Consider the following 18,539-nt stretch of genomic DNA (forward strand, 5'->3'; position numbering starts at 1 on the left):
AAAAATCTTATTTTGTGTTCAGCAGAAGAAAGAGCCTCATACAGGTTTATAACAACCTGAGGGTGAGTAAATGATGACAAAATGTTCATTTTTCGGTGTACTAATAAATGTCCCTTTAAGCTCATACACGAGTATTTTATACTGGCACTAGGTGGCGCTATTAGAAAACGCTTCATTATTTTAGAGCTCATATTGTTTGTAGAAATTACATTTTATTGTTAATAAATCACTGCTACACACAGGATTTGATATAATCCGAGTCAAATCATTTACAACCACCTTTATCTTATGGTACCATTCAAACATTCTCTATTACTGCTCAAAACAAAATCATTTTGAAACGCAACTGTGCTGCTGGTTTTATTGAACTCAATTGAGAGGACAATAATAATCAAATATTAATACATCATAGCCCATTTCACATCTCCATTTTATCTGCATAAATGTCTGCTGAACAAAGTTAAGCTATTATTATGTTCCCAAATACAAGTGTACATGAAAAAAACAAAACATTTTCCCTTATTTAGCACATTATGATTATTAGCAATATACAGTACATGGTACAACGCAAACCATCTGATTATTCTGGTTGTGAAATGTCTCTAGCCACTGGCATGCAGCATGTTCACTACACAACAGACGTCATGTTGCTTCCACTGTTGTTTTGCTTCAATAGTTGATTAAAAATCCAAGTTAACTCATAAGAAGCCGCTCTTCACCGCAGCCAAAGGCTCAGCATCAAATCATACACAAAAGACCAGAAACAAAAATGAAATAAGAAATTACAAAAACCAGAGTTAACATACAATCTACACAAAAATACCATAACACAATTTAAAAAAATACATATTCTCAAAGTAACATCAGTAATTAATAAATTATTTTTGTATTTTTTTTTGCAACTCCTCAAGAAAAAAATGTGTTAAAATATTTGCTGGTTAAACACCGTATTGAAACCGTTTCGCTGTACGTTTTATGAATTGTTAGAGTTTTAGGTTTTTGTCGATCAGTACTTTTCTAATCAAGAGGGGGAAAAGCATTCCTGTTTTCACTGATAGTCAAATTAAAACTATATTACACGATCATAACGGTTTATTCATAGTTCAAAACTTCAAAGTCAACATGAAATAAAAAATTCTTGATTTCATTGCACCATCAACTCCGCCTTTTTCTACATGCATATGTGCAAATATCTCATATTACAAAGGTAAATTGGTTGCAAACACATTTCATGTTGACTTTAAAGGCGCATCAGAAGTTAAACTGGTCCTCAGCAGTCGAACAGAAGCTAAGACAGACGATGCAAATGTAAGATATATTGATTATTGTGCTATTTCGAATTGCATTCAAACATCTGAAGATCTCTCTCAGAAATGACGGCTCATGAAACCTGACGCTGAATGTTTAATTCCTAGGTTTTTGGTGAGAACTGGTTGATATCTCCCAATCCTCCTGAAGCTCCTGAACCTGATTCGGACTTCCACTGTCCCACCACAATGATGTCACTGCCGTGGTGCAGTCAGTCCCGAAGATCCCAGGTTCCCGTTCGGATGGGATTTTCTTCCAGCTAGAGTCCCGTCCGATGATTTCCTCTCTTTCTGGCTCAGAGTCACAGAAGTGTGTGTGTGTGTGTGTCTCTCCGGGACCCTAGAGGTTGTTCTTCTCTGTGCTCTCCGCTTCTGTGCTGCGAGGGAAGTAGACGGTGGTCTTGTGCTCTTCGTAGCGGTCGATGTGCTTGAGGTGAACCACCATGTGCAGTGCGTACGCCAGCACCAGCAGGAGGATCAGGGACGTGATCAGACCCATCAGGATCGCAGGAGTGAAGAAGGTCTCGCAGTCGCTGGCGGACGCAAACTTACTGGACAGAACATTAAACGCCTGGATCTGAGGAAACAGCAGATGATCAGATGATGAGTATCCATCCATCATCTATCCATCCATTCATCCATCTATCTATCCATCCATCCATCATCTTATCTATCTATCTATCTATCTATCTATCTATCTATCTATCTATCTATCTATCTATCCATCCATCATCTATCCATCCATCCATCCATCCATCTATCTATCTATCCATCCATCCATCCATCAATCCATCCATCATCTATCCATCCATCTATCATCTATCTGTCTATATATATATATATATCCATCTATCCATCCATCTATCTATCTATCTATCTATCTATCTATCTATCTATCTATCCATATATCTATCTATCCATCATCCATCCATCCATATATCTATCTATCCATCATCCATCCATCCATATATCTATCTATCCATCATCCATCCATCCATTATCTATCATCCATCATCCATCCATCCATCTATCTATCTATATATCCATCCATCCATTATCTATCCATCCATCATCTAACTATCTATCTATCTATCTATCTATTTATCTATCTATCTATCTATCTATCTATCTATCTATCTATCTATCTATCTATCCATCTATCTATCTATATATCTATCTATATCCATCCATCCATCCATCCATCCATCCATCCATCCATCCATCCATCTATCTATCTATCTATCTATCTATCTATCTATCTATCTATCTATATCCATCCATCCATCCATCCATCCATCTATCTATCTATCTATCTATCTATCTATCTATCTATCTATCTATCCATCCATCTATCTATCTATCTATCCATCTATCTATATATCTATCTATATCCATCCATCCATCTATCTATCTATCTATCTATCTATCTATCTATCTATCTATCTATCTATCTATCTATCTATCTATCTATCTATCTATCTATCTATCTATCTATATCCATCCATCCATCCATCCATCCATTTATCTACCCATCTATCTATCTATCATCTTATCTATCCATCCATCTATCCATCCATCTGTCTATCCAGGCAAAGCAGAATAATTCATAGTTTTCGATATTCCATATAACACAGAATTTAATTTCACTCAAACTCAGCATGTTCAACCACAAACTCTGCATTATGAGCTTTTTTAAAGACGCTGCTCTCATGCCAAACCACAAGCTTGTGTAACCCACATCACACACCCACCAGAGCCTAAAAATACTGCACAAGATGCTACAATCCAACACACGAGGCGTTTATCAGAGCGAAAGTGTTGCTGCCAACCTGGAAGTCAGTGAAGGTGATGTGCCAGTTTGCGGCGTGGTCGGTGCTGGCACTGGGAACCAGCAGCGTGTCGTACTTCTGGAGGCTGCTGACGTGCTGGCAGTGGTAGGAGTTAGTGGAGGGCGCGTACACATCTGTGGCGTTGAACGTGGCCTCGTTCGTCCAGTTGTAATGGATGTGAACGTTATCCAGAGTGAACCAGTTCTGTCCCGCAGACTCGTAGAATGTGTTTGACATCTGTAGCCTGTGGAAATACACACACATTTACATTTACATTTAGGGCCCTATTTTAACGATCTGAAACGCAAGTATCAAGCGCGAAACGCAAGTAACTTTGTGGGCGGATCTCAGGCGCTGTTGCTATTATACCGGCGGGATAAATTACTCTTGCGCCCGACGCAAATCTAAAATGTGTTGGTCTGAAGTCGCTTCATTACTCATAGGTGTGGTTTGGGCGTAACGTGATATAAACCAGTCAGAGCGACATCTCACATTCCCTTTAAGAGCAGGCGCGCTTGTTCCATGGCGGATTGCTATTATAACGGCGGATTTGCCAGGAGCGGTTCACAGCCGAGGAGACCGACGTTCTCGTCAGGGCCGTAAAACACAGAGAAGTGACATTGGGGATGGAGAAACACACCCAAATTAGCTTCGGTTAAACAGGCGTATAAAAATTTGGGTAAATGTGTAAGCTAGATTTATGCCTATTTTTTCACATCTTCATGGACACCACAATGATTTCCCTCGTGTGGTAATATTTTTCCTTGTAATAATGTATGATTTGCAAAAATGAAAACTGCTGCGTCTGTGTGTAGATGAGAGAATCAAAGTGCATGTGCGTTGTGCACACGCTACATTATGGCCAAACATGCGCCCTTAAAATAGCATCTGAATAACATGCGCAACACGCCACTGACTTTAGACTAGGTTTTTCCTGGGAGGGAAAAGTTTCCTGCGTCTGTGGAGGGAAAAGTCCGCTGTGCGTCGGGTGCAAAATAGGAATGATACATGCGTCGGTGTTCAAAGTCAATTGCGCTGGGTGCAAGATAGGGCCATTTAGCAGCAGACGCCTTTGTCCAAAGCGACAAACAAATGAGTAAAGCAAGCGAGTCAGAGGCAAAAACAACGCAAGAAGGGCTCAAAATACAAAGTTCAGTAGCATAAGCCAGACAAGGAAGGGTTAAAGGTATGGGACAGAATTTATATTTTTATATATACAACATTCAAGCCATTCAAAAATCATTTCTGCTTTTCGATGAAAAGTGCAAATCGGTGGTTTTACCAGCACACAAAAAATATTGCACTGTAAATTAACCAATATTGACACATCTGTGATGGCACCGGTTGAATTTTATATTAACGTGCCCATTAACATTTTTTAAAACATTGTATATTTGAATATTCTAATATTAACAATAACATCCTATAAACATTATAAATAGGTTTTCTTTAATATTAATACCAGAGCTGTCTGGGACTGACTGCCTCTATATAGGGCTTGGGCGTCGTGACGTCATACTTGGCGTGGCGGCCATGTTGATGGCCTCGCGAATGTAAACATACAGCAAGTCAACGAGGAGAAGCTGAGTTGGGAGAAAGAAAAAAGATGTTAAAATCCCGAAAAGGATGTGGAATTTACGGGGATACGTTAAATAGGGAAGCCAGGGACCAGTATGTGGACAAAATCGGCAAAAAAAGTGTAGTTAGTAGCTGTCAACCCGAACCCTCCCGTTTTTTCCGGGTTTCTCATGTAACGTTATTTGAGCTCTTTTCCCGCTGTCTTCCCGTTTTAGTATTTACCTATATCCCGAAAAATTACCATTTCAACATTCATCTTTCTGTTGCTATCCCTCTGCAAAACTGCAGCATTAACTAAGCGAGTTGTGAAGCTAGGTCTAACGTGACTTTGCTTACAGATTGGCGTGAAATCGTGCTCTCACAACAACCACGCTGTTATCTAAAAAAGGCCAATATCACGCTAAGGTTGCCTTCAAGTAAGCAAAACGATGCTTTGAAAACATCTGTTTTTCTGGAAGGGCAAGGGGGTAGCAACGGGACAAAAGTACAGAGACTGACAGGTCCGATGGAAGGGCTAACATTAATGTTATGATAGTAAGTTATTAAAATACGGGATATTTTACAGGAAAATTTGTCCACATAACTTACTGGACCCTGGTTTCCCTATTTAACGTATCCCCGTAAATTCCACATCCTTTTCGGGATTTTAACATATTTTTTCTTTCTCCCAACTCAGCTTCTCCTCGTTCGACTTGCTGTATGTTTACATTCGCGAGGCCATCAACATGGCCGCCACGCCAAGTATGACGTCACGACGCCCAAGCCCTATGGGATCATGTCAATGTTATTATAAGAATATTAAAATATCAGAATGTTAATAAAAATTATTATTTATTGAAGATTGGTATCTCACAGGCCATACTTTACAGTTAATGGAGCTTTAGCCTAAAAATCACCACTTAACTAAGGTAAAAATCACTGTAATTCATCATTATATCATACACAAAAAAATAAATAAATAACCTGATGGAGAGGCCTCTGAGATCTTCCACATCGCCGAACCGTAGATTGAGTCTGGAGAATAACAAAATATGTCAAGATATTATTAAATATCAATCAAGTTTAACATGTACACACTTTAGCTGTCAAATTTCTCTTCAATAAAGCATCTTAAAGCAGACTGAGGTGGTTTACAGGTCTTATACAGTTCTTCTCTATATCAGTGTCAGTGTTTCTGAACTTTCTGAAACGCCTCCATTGTAGTCTCGAGTTTCTTCCGGGAACGAACACGTCACAATATTCCTCATTTAAATAATTAATATGCAGAATAAAGGGGCGGGGCCTGTTTGAGTTAGTTAGTAGTGTGTTAAACTGGTGGTTATGGAAAGGGGCGGGACATTTCCCCAAACACACTCGAAGCGCTCGACCAATCACAACACACTGCTCCAGCCGACCAATCAGAGCGCAGTGTGCTTTTCAGAAGGAGGGGCTTCACAGAGACAGGAACTAAACAGAGCGTTACTGACAGACTGGGAAGAGAGGAGCTGCAACAATGGAGAACATGAGAAAAATAATCAACATTTAAGCAGGAAAACCTGTGCAACTGAACTTACATGGCTTTGTCTTTGCTGCAGAATGAGCCTTTGGTGTCCACCGGTGCGTCTGGGCTGAAGGTTCTCTCTGTGAGGTCCACTAAACTGTGATTCCTGTACCTGATGGCCAGTTTGCGGGCCCTGAAGAGGATACAGGTCTTGCCGTTGTACGTCACACTCAGAGGAGAATACGGCAACAATCCTGGAGACTGAAGCAGCTTTCTGCGAGGAGGAGCGTGAAGCTGCCATCCGTACGGCTGAAACAAGAGCACATCAGGGTCACATACACACACTGTCATTCAAAAGACTGGGGCTGGGAAGATGTTATAATGTTTTTTTAAATAAGTCTCTTCTGCTCACCAAGGCTGCATTTATTTGATCAAAAATACAGTAAAAACTGAAATATTACAATTTAAAATAGCAGTTTTCTATGTGAATGTATAGTGAAATGTAATTTATTCCTGTGATCAAATCTGTAATTTTCAGCATCCAGTCTTCAGTGTCACATGATCCTTCAGAAATCATTCTAATATGATGATTTGCTGCTCAAGAAACATTCATGATTATTATCAATGTTGAAAAGAGTTGTGCTGCTTCATATTTTTGTGGAAACCGTGATACATAATTATTTTAGAATTTTTCGATGAATATAAAGTTTATTTGAAATGGAAATCTCTTGTAATATTATAAATCTCTTGACTGTCACATTTGATCAATTTAATGCATCCTTGCTGAATAAAAATATTAACTTCTTTCAACAAGGCTATGTCACACCTTTTAGTAACAAGACATATTGTCACACAAAGTGGGGTAAGTTGTCACAATATAAAATGTCACTAAAGAGCTTTTCAGCAAAATCTAAACAGTAAAACAGTTATGAACCACAAAACAGCTGATTAAGCAACACAAATGTAAAAGGTAACCTATATTAAACCTATATATAAACCAGACATTTTGGCCAACATACATTGTGATTATTCAACTGCCATTATATTTGTCTCTGTGAGTTGTTTACATCAAAAGTTGTGCCACTTTATATCATATTTAGATTTTTCGGGTTTGATGCAAAGGGTTAAAAATAAAGCATTTTAGACATTATGTCAGCTTGGTACCCAATTTAATCTTAAAATAGACACTTGAATGATAAAGAAATAACAGGTTGTGAAAAAAAAAAGTCACCCTATGCACTTGAGAAAATGAAAATATTGTTGATCCTCTACACATCTCTGGCCATTTTTTTCCTATTTTTGTCCAGAAATAGGGTCAATATGTTGTCAAATGTCAAAAATAACCATTCCATTAAATTCCTGGGGTCAGAACTGTATGGGAAAATGTGTTCATTTGTCTCTGTATGTTGTTTACTTCAAATGTTATGCCACTTTCTATATAATTTTTTGATGTTTCGGGTTCCGGTCGGGGGCAGCAAAGGGTTAAAAATGAAGCTAGACTATTAAAGCCCGAATAAAAACGTATGAAACATACTGTGTGACAACTAGCCCCATTATCCCCTATGCCTGCTGTTAAATACACTTATGAAAAACAGGGTTACACTTTATTTTAAGGCGTTACAATGTTACAATGTAATTATACATTTAAGTACTACATGTACTTACTATAGGGTTAGGGTAGGATTAGGGTTTGGTTGAGGGTTAGTTGCATGTAATTATGCATAATTTACTGTTATTACTATGGTAAGTGCATGTGACATATGTAACATGGACACTGTAAAATAAAGTGTAACACTGTAATGTATCCTACATCAGAATGAAATTCCTGATTAAAAATGTAGCATGTCTGTAATCTGTTTTTCCAAAGACAGTGCAGTCTGTCAAGGATTAAATTCATCTAGTTTGGGAATCTGCACCCCAGCGGCGGCACAAGGTCACATTGGCTTCGCTGGCGGACGAACACATCTCACCTGCAGCGTTCGTCTGAGACGCGCTTCAGACACAAACACCGAGCCATCAGCGTCTGCACACAAACAACACACCACAGGCGTATCACATTCATCCTAATAAACAAGTTTATAAAGAACTACAGCTGTTCATTTACTAAAACAATGTATAGAGGAATGTTTTAACCCGGTAAAACCTGACATGTGACATAGTAATTTTTGTAAATTACATGTTTCTTTATTGTATTTGACATATGGCTCTTGATATAGTGAGAATATGGTGGGAAACACACCTCGCTTTTATTCAGAGACCCAAACTGAGCAAAAAATAAGCATTTTGGTGCAAATGCTGATATTTATATGGCCAAAGAGTAAGATAACATTCTGATGCTTGTAATGTAAATCAATGATCTTTATAACAGTGTAACAGACATAAAATGCATATATCTCCCAAGAATCTGTTTTATTAAGATGATGTTTAAATGCTTGGTTTTATGTAGTTTTAAAACATATAATGCAATGCAATACAATAATAATTGAGAGATGAACAAATAAATTATCCTCGGAAGCCTGATGATCATCATATTTGATACTCACATTTTAACATGATTTTCTAAAAAAATTACGTATTGATAATCAAGCAAACCTGAGTTACTTCAGTCCAGTAAGTGTTCATCATGAAATATTACTAACAATATTGTATTTACAATTACACTAAAAGATCTTTTACTTGCTTAAACAGTCTATCAATCAGACGACAGAAGGCATGTCGAAGATTTTGTGCAACAGGTTTTGATCATGTAGGCTTGAAAGGGTTAAATATTGCAACAACAACAAAAACATTGAGGGAAGAAATTTAGTTTTGATATTTATCAGAACAACTTACTCTCTTGAATGCTGATGTCTTGGGATGGTACATCATCTGAGCTGTAAGTATGAGAATTTAAGTGTGCATTATTAATCTACCATCATAAACATTTAGTTGAAATCATTTTATCTAGTTGGATTCAGTCATTCAGTCTCAACTGCAGATAGAATCTTCGCATGTTATGAATATGAATGAGAAATATGAGGCTTTGATGCTGTGAGTCACTGCTGAAACGTCACCATCCGTGAAGTGAGACCAACTCTCTTTCAAGTCACTTTTTACGCTTTGCTCTGTTGCCGCAGGAAAATTATATATTGCTCAGGAGATCTCAGTTATGTTTCCTTTAAAGTATCAACTTTGCTTCAGATGTTTCTCCTGCAAATGCCTCAACAGAAATAAATATAGACATAAATGTGTAAATTAACATACAGCAAGAGATATAAAATACATTTGGAGAGCATCTCAGTTACATTTTTTAAGATCTCTTCTGAAACTCTATACTCTTAAAAAACGGGTGGTTTGTGCAGCGATGCCATAGAAGAACCATTTGGGTTCCCTATGCGTTGCGATAAACACTAGACGCGACGCGACTGCGAGATCAAAATCAATCAAAACCCACAGCCAATCAGAACAGTATGTGGGCGGAGTCAGCCAATCAGAACAGCGTGTGGGCGGAGTCTCGCGGCACCAGATAGTAATCTTGACGACACTCGCAAAGAAAATGGATAAGGCTACATAATCAAATTCACAAATATTACTGCATTTAAACATTATTAAAAATACATAGGCTACTGAGTTACTAAAACAATCTTTGTCAAATAATACACCTGTTTGTTCACATTTTGAACGTTCTTGTTTCCATTTGTTTAATTTCAAGATCTGAGGTGAATTATACATTGTTGCTTCCAGCTTCAAAGCTGGAGCACTAAATGATATTCAAAGTCACATTACACTCTTTTAACATTAAATAAAGCACATAAACAGCACCTGAGATTATTATTGCCACAGTTTGTGTTTGTTGTTCCAGCGCGACGTCGCAGAAAAATAGAAACCGTTTCTAAAATGGAGTCGTCGCGTGTCGCCGTCGCGGCTGGTTAGGACAACAACTCTGATTAACACAGTTAGGACACGGTGTTAGGAACCTTTCAGTGATCAGTTCTTAAAAGATCCATTTTTTCTTAGTGTGAAGAACATTTTAACAATCTAAAAAATAACCTTTTTCTGTTAAAGAATGGAATGGAAAGATTCCGTGGATGTTAAAGGTTCTTTGTGGAACAATCAATGCAAAAAATATATTTTGTAGGGTTCTCAGGAGAAACGTCTAAGATCAGCAGAAAATGCTCTCCTTTCAATTGTTTTGCTGTCTAGGAGAAACAATTGAGATATAAGAGATGTATGTTCTTCTTATTTCTTCAACAGCAAGACAGATTAGGCTACTCAAAGATGAACCGTTTAATCACTGAGTAATGCTCCTGCAATGGGCTTAACCTGCTTCTTAGAGCTGATTACAGGTCAGTCTCTGGATCATAATGTCAGTCAGGGATCATAATGTCAGTCAGGGATCAAAGTAAGACGTGAGAATGTATTCGTTTAGCAAGGATGAAAGATGAAGCAGAATAGATTCTGGCTCACATATAAATATACAACACAAATAAATGAATGTTTTCTTTAATGTGAGGCGCAGCTCTACTCGGATTGATTAACTGTGCACATAAATAATCTGGTGCGAGAAGAATTAGTTGTGTTTTCTACGTCAAGCATCAATCACTAGCACTAATGCTCATAGTGATGTGATCAAAGTTCAGTGTGTAACTCATATAATATATATAAATAATTCTAAACTTATATAAAAAAGTGTTTAATATATTTTGTTTTCAAGACATGAAATTAAAAGAAGGTTAAACACAAGTTGAGCTGTATCAACAAACAACAGTGAATGTTCATTCATTATTGTTTCTATATATCATACAATGTTTATATATGGAAAAACAATATTAAACCACAAATATTGTGTATTTCTTGTTATATCGCAAGTGCGTTTATGCACACATTTTTCTGATTGTTTTTGCAAACAAACATGTCAAAGTTATCCGAACAGAGGAGAGTCTGCTGGAGAAAAGAGAACGAGACAGAGCTCGTAATAAAACAAGAATCAACATCAGACCGAGTGTGTGTGTGTGTGTGTGTGTGTGTGTGAGAACAGAGGAGAGTCTGCTGGAGAAAAGAGAACGAGACAGAGCTCGTAATAAAACAAGAATCAACATCGGCTTGGCTTTAGGAGATGAAGAACTGAGGGATCTGAAATTTTGTGGAGCGACACGGAGATGATGGTGTTTTATTACTCAACAGGAGAGTAAGTGTGTTATTGAACAGATAATCTGTCATATGTGTCTCTCTAACAGAGTTCACTGTAAAGCATTATCTACTGTGAAGATTATTTCATTACGGTTGTTGTAGTATCATGTCTATTAATGCTAGTAAGCTAGTGTTAAGCTAGTCAGCTTGAGATCCTTTAATCTAAACTGGTTATATCTCTGAAGCCTAGCAGTGAATGTTTTATGAGTAGTATGATAATCTATATCTCTTTTTTAGTTATGAGAAAGAATCATACACATTTGCACAGTCATGCAGAGCCGAAGCACAACCAAAATAATTATCCTTTAATATAATTTCAACAATAAATGCATGTATTTGTTGTTGTTGTGCATCGTCACACCAATATAAACTCATTTATCACCTCAGGACTCCCACAGTGCAGCAGAAGATGGTGACCCTGTGCTGATGCCCTTGTCCATGTAGAGGAGGAGCTGTTTAATTACTGCACTGCAAACAACATCTATATCTATCTATCTAATCCATCCATCCATCAGTGAGTCTGCATCAACTGAACTTGACCTGCACAGCACCTCTCAAATAAACAACCAGATCGCGTAAATAAAGTGTTGACAGATAGAGAAGGAAAGGCAGAAAGAAAACACAAATCCCTCCTTCTATCAGCTTCGGCAGTGGCTTATCTTCTCAGCGCTGATCTGCCGTCGCTGTATCTGAACATGTGGGCTAGTGATGGGCCACAGTCTGCACATTTATATAATCAATGGAATCTGCTGACCGCTTCAGAACGCGTGTAGCATATTTCCGCTGGGATGCTCAGATTAGTGCGTGTCTTTAAAGTTCTGCCTGTATCTAGATGCTTCACCAAATCAAATCTGTTAATACACAGCTAAAGCCTGGACTGGCCTACATGTAATAAAACTCCATCTGTGCGAGTGCTAGTGGAGAAACGCTACACATTCAGCTCCTACAACGCAATATGCTGCCAATTAGATGTGTTTTTAATGCGAACTGCAATATGAAGTTGATTGCAGAGAAACTGAACATATGTGGCCATTAAAATGCCTTGGTGCCTACAGCTTAAAAAACAATACGGTGTAATCACTTAGTTGCTTCATGTAGTAAAAGAGATTCAGAAAGGGTAACAATTTTGCCTTAATTTTTTTGCTGATTTATTTATGTTTGTTTACATATTCTTTCAGCGTTTTTTTACAATGCTGAAGTGAGTCAAGAACTTGAATAGATACTCAGATTTTCTGGGGAAAACTAAATAGTAATAATATGATAACCTTAGGCACCACCTAGTGGATATAGATAAAATGCAATTCTACCATCTTGAATTTTACATTGCATGCTCAGAAAGTAAATTTAAACGCAATTAAAAAAATATGTTTTTTTTAAGGATACATTTTATGTAATTGTCATAAAATTTCAAATATACATTTTTTGCATACTTGACTACTTTCACTGTGTTTACTTTGAGTATATTGTGCCCACTGTAGTGTATTTTTATGGCATATTGTGTTTTGCATATTGTCTGTCGTAAATTATGTTGATCTGCAGCTGTCTTGCAAAGAAAATATAATATAATCTATCTATCTATCTATCTATCTATCTATCTATCTATCTATCTATCTATCTATCTATCACCAGGTCAAAATAAAAAAGCTCAATACAAAATGTTATTCATTAATGCATCAAAAGATCAATTATTAATAATAAACACGGATCGGGCTCATTTATTTAGTATATAAATTATACATAATGTGATTCTACAGCTTGATTCTACAAATCTTTTATGTGATGTTTAGCCCCAGACATTTAAAAAAAATCTATTTCATATTTCATTCAATCAATAGAAGCATGACATCAGGAGGATGCTCCACATTCCTTCAGTAATCCTGATCATTCCTGCACCCCAGCCTGCTCTCATCTTATCTAACACACACATCTCTGCCTCCAATTTTAGTAGCAAATATGGATTTGCCCTGTAAACTGATGCCGATGGATTTTCTCTTGTGTTTCACTGCAAGAGCCCTTCAGTGGAGTCTCAATGCAGACACAATGTGCATGAAGGGTGGACAAAGGAGGCAAGCACTAGTTTGTCTCTGACACATTGATAAATGCATATAAAAGATTCTCAATATACAGTCTTTGTTTCTCCTGGTTTCACCATCGGAATAAATGGGATGCATAAAATACCACGGCTCTGGCTTATTGGTTATTTCAAAATAATTCACTCACCTTCCTTCCACAAAGGCAGACAGCTGCTCATAAGACGAGGATATCTGCAGGAAAACAAAGGAAAATAACGCAAGAGACATTGGACGCCACGTTGATGCCATGTATACATCCAGATGAGTGCCAGAGATGATGCTGAACACTCACTGCTGCTTCATAATCTGCTGGATAACGGGCGCAACCTCAGCCGATGATTGACAGGCGCGGCGGCCAATCAGCGTTCAGTGGGCGGGTCAATCCAGCGACACGACCACGCCCTTTCAAAGAACGTGTGCTGCTGACACAGTAATACACAACCAGCAGGAGCTATTAACGACTGATCCATAAACCTAACTAATTAGCCGAATAATTAACGAACATTAGACAATGGTATTGATTGTGAACTGTGGTAGAAGGTCGAAGATAGTCTGTTCCTGCATTATTTCAGTGTGTGTGACCTACATTACACAGTGACAGCACTGCTTCTGTAGTGCACTTTAATGGACAGCATGTGTAAGAGTTGCATGATAAAAATGGCCTATTCTCTAACTAGACAAGAAACTACATCGCAAACAAAGAAGCATAGCCTATAGATAGATAGATAGATAGATAGATAGATAGACAGATAGATAGATAGATAGATAGATAGATAGATAGATAGATAGATAGATAGATAGATAGATAGATAGGTAGATAGATAGGTAGATTAGAGAGTAAAAACTTGATAGATACAGTCAACATGCACTTGAAAAGAAACCAGTACTATGACTAGCACTCAAAAATAAAAAGTAAAAAATAAAATAAAAAAAAGAGAGTACAATGGTAATACCATAATTTTTGGACACTTACTATTTATAGTAAGGTTTATAGGTTATATCATTGCATTATGGAGTACCGTAATGCTACACAAATATGGTATTCTATGCATTTTTTCCAATCACAATCAAGTAGATAGGTGTTTAATAAAACAGTTCGACTTGAATAGCAGTAAAATAAACCAGATAAATATAAATATATTACAGTATCAGTTCAGTCATTCAAATGATATAAGTATGAAAAAGAACAGGCTGAAATTCACGTCCTTTTGTGCAGGCGCTCGCTTTGGCTTCCCGTGGGGTCCTTCTAGCAGTCATTTGCGCAGAGCATCACGTGATCGTTCTTTCCTGTCCGGACTCAGAGCACGCGATCATGGGTACGTGTGAGGCGACAATAAAACTTCACAAAACGCTGTAATACTTGATGTTATCTCATAATTATCTGGGTTTACATGACGGTAAAAGCTTCATGTATCGCTTTATAGGTAGTGATGATCGCTATGAAGCCGTTTTTGTAGCTAATTTGTGTTTTCTAACGGCGGCATCGTGGAGCGGCCATGAGCTGCTCATACAGTGATGCACCAAACACTCGAGATGATCTTCATTTACTCGTTAATTCACAGTATTAAACAGCCTTTTGATTTGCATTTATATGTATATACAAAAAATCTGCATTAAAATTATGGCAACGTTGGTTTCTATAGGGTTATATAACAGTAACGTTAGTTTGAATCTTGCTAGAAGGTTTCTTACATGCTTTTTGACTCTTTAACGATGAATCCGAACCAGCCATACCTGTAGTTGTGGTTTGTATTTTGATGAGCATCTTGACAGTCACCAAGTGAACAACATCTGGAGTTTAAATGTGGGCGATTTATTTGTTTTTACTGAGTTTTATTTAGTTCTAATCCATTTTATAGGTATAAAAGATTTCCTTGTAAGTGCAAATGATTAAAAATGTCATGGATGTTAACAGTAGGATTCTGGGTATATGAATAACTTGAATAACTTACGCCTTTTTCCCTTTTTCCTCCTTTAGGCAAGTGTCGTGGACTGCGTACTGCTAGAAAACTGCGGAACCACCGCCGCGAGCAGAAATGGCATGATAAACAGTACAAGAAGGCTCATTTGGGGACCGCTCTGAAGGCCAACCCCTTCGGTGGAGCTTCTCACGCCAAAGGCATCGTGCTTGAGAAAGTGTAAGGCGATGTTCATCAAGACAATGATTAATGTGTGTAGGTTTACAAAGGAATAAATGATGTTAACTTTGTTTGTCGTCATGACAGTGGTGTTGAAGCCAAGCAGCCCAACTCTGCCATCAGGAAGTGCGTCAGGGTCCAGCTGATCAAGAACGGCAAGAAGATCACAGCTTTCGTGCCCAACGACGGCTGCTTGAATTTCATTGAGGTAAATAAGATTCATGCATGTGTAACGATACCCTCATGTCACGATTCGATACATATCACGACCATGAACTCACGATTCGATATTATTGCAATACTCCAAGACATCTGATAAAATGTTAAAGATTAAAATGCTAAATTTGATATTACTTTGTGGGTGATGAATAGGTTTGGACTTGGTGCTGGTAACCCAATGCACAGGACAATAGAGACACCAGAATAAAAAATATTGATGATTCTGAAGCTGAAAATACAGAGTTATTTTAGATGAACATGCTTTCACTCTGACTAGTTATATTTAAAATAATGGTAGGCCAAGTTTTACTGGCAACATTAGACATTTGGCATTATCAGGACCCACAAATATTCAAAATAATTGCATTATTTTACGTTATATTCAACATTATATATAGTAGTTTAATGTAGTACTGACACAAACTCCGTAAACTTGAATTTTTTCCTCACACAGTAATTTTTATTTTGGGTGAACTAAACACAATACATATTGTCACTATCCACGATACATGTTGCATTTTTGTATTGCGATATATTGTGGTGATATATATTGTTACACCGCTAGTAACTAGACATTATCTGCTATATTTGAGTTTAAGAGAATAAAGCAGTGCATGAATGAACCGTGTAATTTGTCTGTTCCAGGAAAACGATGAGGTTCTGGTGGCAGGGTTCGGTCGTAAGGGACACGCCGTGGGTGATATCCCTGGTGTTCGTTTCAAGGTGGTGAAGGTGGCCAACGTTTCTCTTCTGGCTCTGTACAAAGGCAAGAAGGAGAGACCCAGATCATAAACTGTTCTTGGTGAAATCACAATAAAAGGAATTTTTTTCTGTTCCATAAACTGTCCATTTGTGTCTTTTATAGAGTGCTTTGAGGTTTAGATGGTTTAGAAGTGTGCGCTGCAGTGATGACGCAAGTTAACACCACCGTGATGTGACCCTGGAGCACAAAACCAGTCACATGGGTCAATTTTCTGAAATTGAGATTTGAAAGCTGAATAAATAAGCTTTCCATTGATGTGTGGTTTGTTAGGATAGGACAATATTTGGTTGAGATAAAACTATTGAACATCTGAGGGTGCAAAAAAATCGAAACATTGAGAAAATCTCCTTTAAAGTTGTGCATTTATGTTCACGATTGTGCAGCACTCACTCACAAAAATACATGTTTTATACATTTACAGTAGGAAATTTACTAAATATCTCCATGGAACATGATCTTTACTTAATATCCTCATGATTTTTAGCATAAAAATCGATTTTGACCCATACAATGTATTGTTGGCTATTGCCACAGATAAACCCGTGTGACTCGTGATGTGATCCAGCGTCACAAATATCCAGTAAGATTTAAATTGAGATTTATACATCATATGAAAGCTGAATAAATGGGGACAAGAAGGCTTTTCCTAAGAGACTCTAGGTGTACTTTAGTGATTTTAGAGGCTATTATTGCACTTTCTCTCTCCGGCACACGAGAAGTCAGATGATTGACAGGTCACCAGTATAAAATGCAGGATAATCAATTGTTTCGTGGACTTTTTAAAAGTCTATTTGATCATCAGGTTAATCCATATATGTGACCCTGGACCACAAAACCAGTCACATGGGTCAATTTTTTGAAATTGAGATTTATACATAATCCGAAAGCTGAATAAATAAGCTTTCCTATTGATGTGTGGTTTGTTAGGATTCTGAACATCTGGAATCTGAGGGTGTAAAAAAATCTAAACATTGAGAAAATCTCCTTTAAAGTTGTGCATTTATGTTCACGATTGTGAACACAGAAATACATGTTTTATACATTTACAGTAGGAAATTTACTAAATATCTTCATGGAACATGATCTTTACTTAATATCCTCATGATTTTTAGCCATACAATGTATTGTTGGCTATTGCCACAGATAAACCCGTGTGACTCGAGACTGGTGATCCAGCGTCACAAATATCCAGTAAGATTTGTCCATAGGCTTTTAGATTATTGCAGAAAATATGCTCTGACTGAGACCAGCAGAAGTTTGATTCTTACACGTTTCGCCCATCATGATCTTCACAAATTAACAACTTTTATGAATTTTGAAGCCTAAATATAATCGGCGGGAGTAAAAAGCTGAGTGTCACGGTCACGTGACCTCAATGTCACCATCAGTAAATGTCTGACGACCGTTTCAGTCAATTTAAAAAGAAACTCTGAGTGAGAATAGTTTGCACAAGTGTGATGAACGCAACGAGGCTGTAAAGGTGTGTTAGTGAGTAGAAGAGTTTTCCTTTTCGGCTGATGATGCTAAATGTCCCTGACCTTTTAGGCTCTTTTTAGCAATTCCCCTTTTTTAAGACAAGTAAAAACTTAATATATATATATATCATAAGGGATATTACTGATGTTTTACAGTACAATATGAAAAGATTTTGAGCTTGTTAACCATTTATTTCAGTCATTTAAACAAAAACCCATTGGCTTGAGGACAATGGAGCCAGAAGTGCTAAAATGTTTGGTTACACTTTATTTTAGTGTGTCATTGTTACAGTGTAATAATTATATATTTAAGTACTGAGTGATATTAATGAACTACATGTACTTACTATAGGGTTAGGGTAGGATTAGGATTTGGCTGAGGGCTATTTGCATGTAATTATGCATAATTCACTATTATTACTACGGTAAGTACATATGTAACAAGGACACTGTAAAATAAAGTGTTACCAAATGTTGTTTCCTGCTTGTGGCCTATAAAAGTCATCCCT

General features: G+C 37.4%; 2 protein-coding genes across 2 annotated transcripts; one reads left to right on the forward strand and one right to left on the reverse strand.

Annotated features, from left to right (window-relative positions):
• Positions 1-198: 198 nt before the first annotated feature.
• On the reverse strand, positions 199-13,842 carry atp6ap1la (ATPase H+ transporting accessory protein 1 like a). The gene is made up of 7 exons (XM_079856861.1): positions 13,584-13,842; positions 9,027-9,067; positions 8,165-8,217; positions 6,268-6,503; positions 5,678-5,728; positions 3,137-3,380; positions 199-1,884 (listed from the first exon to the last, which is right to left on the reverse strand). Exons 1-7 carry the CDS (start codon positions 13,682-13,684, stop codon positions 1,648-1,650), a joined length of 963 nt encoding a protein of 320 aa, XP_079712987.1. The 5' UTR covers positions 13,685-13,842; the 3' UTR covers positions 199-1,647.
• Positions 13,843-13,931: 89 nt separating this feature from the next.
• Positions 13,932-16,634, forward strand: rps23 (ribosomal protein S23). The gene is made up of 5 exons (XM_079856862.1): positions 13,932-13,949; positions 14,652-14,751; positions 15,414-15,573; positions 15,661-15,781; positions 16,438-16,634. Exons 1-5 carry the CDS (start codon positions 13,947-13,949, stop codon positions 16,582-16,584), a joined length of 531 nt encoding a protein of 176 aa, XP_079712988.1. The 5' UTR covers positions 13,932-13,946; the 3' UTR covers positions 16,585-16,634.
• The last annotated feature ends 1,905 nt before the right edge of the window (positions 16,635-18,539 follow it).

The sequence above is a fragment of the Squalius cephalus genome, assembly GCF_949319135.1.
Source record: "Squalius cephalus genome assembly, chromosome: 22".
NCBI classification, from domain to species: domain Eukaryota; kingdom Metazoa; phylum Chordata; class Actinopteri; order Cypriniformes; family Leuciscidae; genus Squalius; species Squalius cephalus.